The sequence below is a fragment of the Lytechinus variegatus genome, chromosome 16 (genome assembly GCF_018143015.1).
Source record: "Lytechinus variegatus isolate NC3 chromosome 16, Lvar_3.0, whole genome shotgun sequence".
Classification (NCBI taxonomy): domain Eukaryota; kingdom Metazoa; phylum Echinodermata; class Echinoidea; order Temnopleuroida; family Toxopneustidae; genus Lytechinus; species Lytechinus variegatus.
The window spans coordinates 2,447,296-2,451,289 of record NC_054755.1 but is presented as its reverse complement, the minus strand read 5'-3'; the positions used below and the strand labels follow the sequence as shown (position 1 = coordinate 2,451,289).

General features: G+C 36.7%; 1 protein-coding gene across 1 annotated transcript; it reads left to right on the top strand.

Annotated features, from left to right (window-relative positions):
* Window positions 1-832: 832 nt before the first annotated feature.
* On the top strand, window positions 833-3,779 carry LOC121430049 (coiled-coil domain-containing protein 160-like). Its single transcript, XM_041627319.1, has 2 exons — window positions 833-861; window positions 2,184-3,779. Exon 2 carries the CDS (start codon window positions 2,185-2,187, stop codon window positions 3,190-3,192), a length of 1,008 nt encoding a protein of 335 aa, XP_041483253.1. The 5' UTR covers window positions 833-861; window position 2,184; the 3' UTR covers window positions 3,193-3,779.
* The last annotated feature ends 215 nt before the right edge of the window (window positions 3,780-3,994 follow it).

The following is a 3,994-nucleotide window of genomic DNA, read 5'->3' as shown; positions in this document are numbered from 1 at the left end:
CTCCTTTGCTGTGATTTGTTCCATGACTATAATAACATGACCCATCCCACCCAGAACTCCATCTATCCTCTACTTCTTTTGTACTATACGTCTCCTGTAAAAAAATTACATCCCCTTTTTCTTTGCACCATGAAAATATTCGTCCCCTTTTCGCGCATTCTCTTATTCCTCAACAAAATTACAATTTAAACATCTATTCATTAAAAAAATCTAAAAAGATCATTCCACCATTTTTTTGTATAAAAACTAAGATTTTCACTATGCTATTTATAGGGAGAGTGAGGATTGGATTTCCTAGTGTAACTGCAGTACATAATTGAATGATAAAATCTAATTTATTGCGCCATTGTTTAAAACAAAAATGAATGTCGATCAATTCGAGTATTGTTATCCCTTCCATGTAGAACATTATCTCTAAAAATCCTAAATAAGTTGCTCGTAATTCCTGCAGGTAAAAAAAGAAGGGAAGGAATCCCATCTATACGACCCTCTCCAAAGCAGCACTCCCTCACAGCTCACCCTACTTTACAGGTTGCTTTAGTATTTCCAATAATAAAAAGCTACCCCTTCTTGATTTTTTTTCTTTGTCTTATTAAATATAAAGAAATAGCTGTAAATAAAATTAATAATGAAAAAAAAACTGGCATTCAATCAGCATATACCACATTAATAAGTTAAATTTTAAACTTATATCTACTAAGCCAGAATATTTTTTCCTGTTAATAAGAACTTATATGATAGAAACAAGGGGACTAGGAACGCCCCGGGACCCGAGCCGGGTCCCGGGGCGTTTTTTTATTTCAATTTTGATTTCGATTTTGAGATACGGTACCAAGCTCACGGGAAATTCAAATTGTCAAAGTAAGTATTTTACCTCTTTTGTACGAGGAGCTGCCTTAGTAGTAACCCAGAAGAGATTAGGTTTGCAGGTCGCAAAGAAATAATGTTGAAAAATTTGGAATTTGTGTTTATTACAGCTAAGAAAAATAGAGAATGCCTTTTGTCCCCGATCGATCTTTCCGTAAGGATTCGTGCTCGGTCCCACGTGTTGACATCCATGCCATGATGTGTGGTGTGATTCCTGCAATGATGAAATCTTGTATGGAATCACCCTGACAAGTCAAAAGTTTATTGTAAAAATAGCAGAAATAGATAATTCAAAATATTGCTGAAGGTTTGGGAAATGTTAATTTATTAAAAAATTACAAAGTTATTCCTTGAGAAAAAAAAAGCGAATAGTAAAAAATCATGGACATGACAGATGGACAAAAAGTCAAAATGAAGTGAAAAAATGAATGACTGAAAATGTAATTTTCTCAGAAAATTGAAAATGGTTTTTATTGTACCTTTTGTGTATCAAAAGACAAGATATTTCCACTTGTTCACTGCTACCACCCTGCCTGTGGTGAATCTACAGGTAGGACTATGGTATGCCAATGTTGTACAGAGCACACACATCAAAAAATCATTAAAATATCACTGTTGTGACCAAAATTACTAATTTTCAAACAGTTGCAATTTATTTTTCATTAGTAACTTGGGAATAATTTTTGTATTCACCAGAGCGCTCAAAAACTTGAATTTTGGGCATATTTTTTTGTACGCCCTCTAGTGGTGGAAAGTAATATGGCAAGAAAATTTTCATTTTTTGATCTCTATTTTTAATTAAGAAAAAAATAATTTAAAGAATCAAATTTAAATAAGAGTCAAGTTGTATGAATAATAGATGTAATGGAAACTATCAGTGTAAAGAAATCAAGCATTTTCCCTAAAGAAAAAGAGAAAATAAGCCAAACATTGCCACCCTTATTTTGCCACACATGGAGATACAAGTGAGAACAAGGTTATATCATAACCTTGTTCATTGAATGAGTGGATATTTCCCCAATATTTCACAAGTCATCATGAACAGAGAAGAAAAAATAAGTCTGAAACCATTTAAAAAATGAAATTCATGCATTTTAGTTACAATATCAGCGCTGATCAATTTGTGACATTCTCATAAATACAAGTGTCATTTGAGTATCATGAGCGTGATTCCCTTTCCCATCATTTTATCGTCCAGCTGTACTTTTCTATATCCTCTCCCCTCAAATGAGTCTTATTCCTGTACAGTTTATCTTAGTAGAAGACAGATATTCTATGTTATGTACCTAAGTTTATTATCTTTCTTGCTTTTGCAGCATGTCACTGTCAGAATCACAAGGCACAACCCCTGGCCAGAGACACTGGGTAGAAGATTTATTTCCACCTCATTTCCAGCTCAGTCTCTCGGACCTAACTAGGGAACCACAACAGGCTGATGAAGGTACGCAGGAAGCATGGAGGTTAGCCCAGAGAAAGAAGGCAAAGGATATCTATGAGCAAGTCAAGACTCGAATGGACTCCGAGGCGCAGATCCCTAAGGACAAGAACATTCAGGTCGGTGAGCCATTGTCTGAGCTGAAGCAGAATGTAAAGTTGACGGGTAAGGTGAAGAGGTCTGAATCTTCAAAGAAGAAAGAGATTAGGGATCCTGGTGGTGATGGGGAAAGGACTGAAGACGGTGGTATCTGGTCTAAAGGTGAGATTGAAATCCTCAGGAAAGAATTCCAAAAAGTCAGAGAGGAGAAGCAGATCTTGCACATTGAGTTGAAAGCCTTACAGAGGCATTACAAAGACCTTGAAAAGAAACACAAACAACAGACTGAACTCCTCAACTCCAAAGCCAAAGCTCTCAAAGAGGCACACCAGCAAAACCAGAGGCTGCATTTACAAACCCAACATCTAACCAAAGAGGTGCGACTGCAGATGAGTAAGCTTGCTATGGCAGAAGATGACTATCGGGAAGTTGTCGAGCAGCGAATGACAATGAGAAAAGATGCCATTGATCTTCGGAAGGCTCTTTCTCGAACGAAGCACGATTTGAAGGAGGTGAGGATTCAGTTATCAGAGGCAGATTCCAGACATCGACTGGAGTCAATGGAGAAGGAAGAGACGATGAGATTAGAATATGAATCACAGATTGCTGCTCTATATCAGGAGCTTAGTCAATGTAGGACAGAGCTAGAGAAGGAACGGATGGAGCACAAAAGATCCTCAAAGGCACTGGATCTACTTAGAATTCACTTTGCGCAGCAATCAGAGAGAACTGAACCTAAGCATTCCACCACTGGCGATGCTAAATCTCTCAAGGTGCTACAGCTTTATTGAGGATAAAATCACATATGATTTGTGATGCAACTTCTGAGATGAATCTTCTTAGGATGTCAATTGTTCTCTTTTTAGATTTTGTCATGTTCCTGGGTTGCTTTAGATGTAAGTTGCAATTTAAAGGGGAATCCAGCCTTGGTCATTAAATGGTTTGTTGGAAAGGAGAAATATGAATGAAACAGAGTAGTGATAGTTTGAAAGTAATCCAACGAGCATTAAGAAAGTTATGGCTGCTTTATCATTGAGAACCTTAAGACCATGTAGATTTCATATTGGCAACTAGGTAAGTACCGGTAAATTATGACAAGGGGCAAGGACAACTTTCCCATAGGCTATGTACTTAATTATGAGGGATTTGTGGTTTTCTCCCAAGTACCCTTTCCCCTGGGGCAGTAGTCTGAATATAACCCAGGAAGTATATTTTTTATGTCCTCGTGAAGGAAAATATATCACTTGAAGTACCGGGTAAAACTTTCTAAAAGAATTATATTTTACCCATTTTACGTTACATGGAAGAATAGTCCTTACATCACTATGACATCACATATGCGGCCAATTTAAAGTCTCCATGGGTATAGCGATTACCGGTACCAATTTTTACAACTTTTAAAAATTCATAACTTTCTTATTGTTTGTACGATATTGTTCATGTTCAAACTTTCACCTATCAGCTTGTCTCTACTCCTCTCTCAATTCATTTGCTTATTTCACGTTTGCAATTCAAATTATGTTGAATTAGAATTAAAGGTAATGTTCCTCTCTTACTGTTGTTCTAGTATGAGAGGTGGAATTGCACCTACGT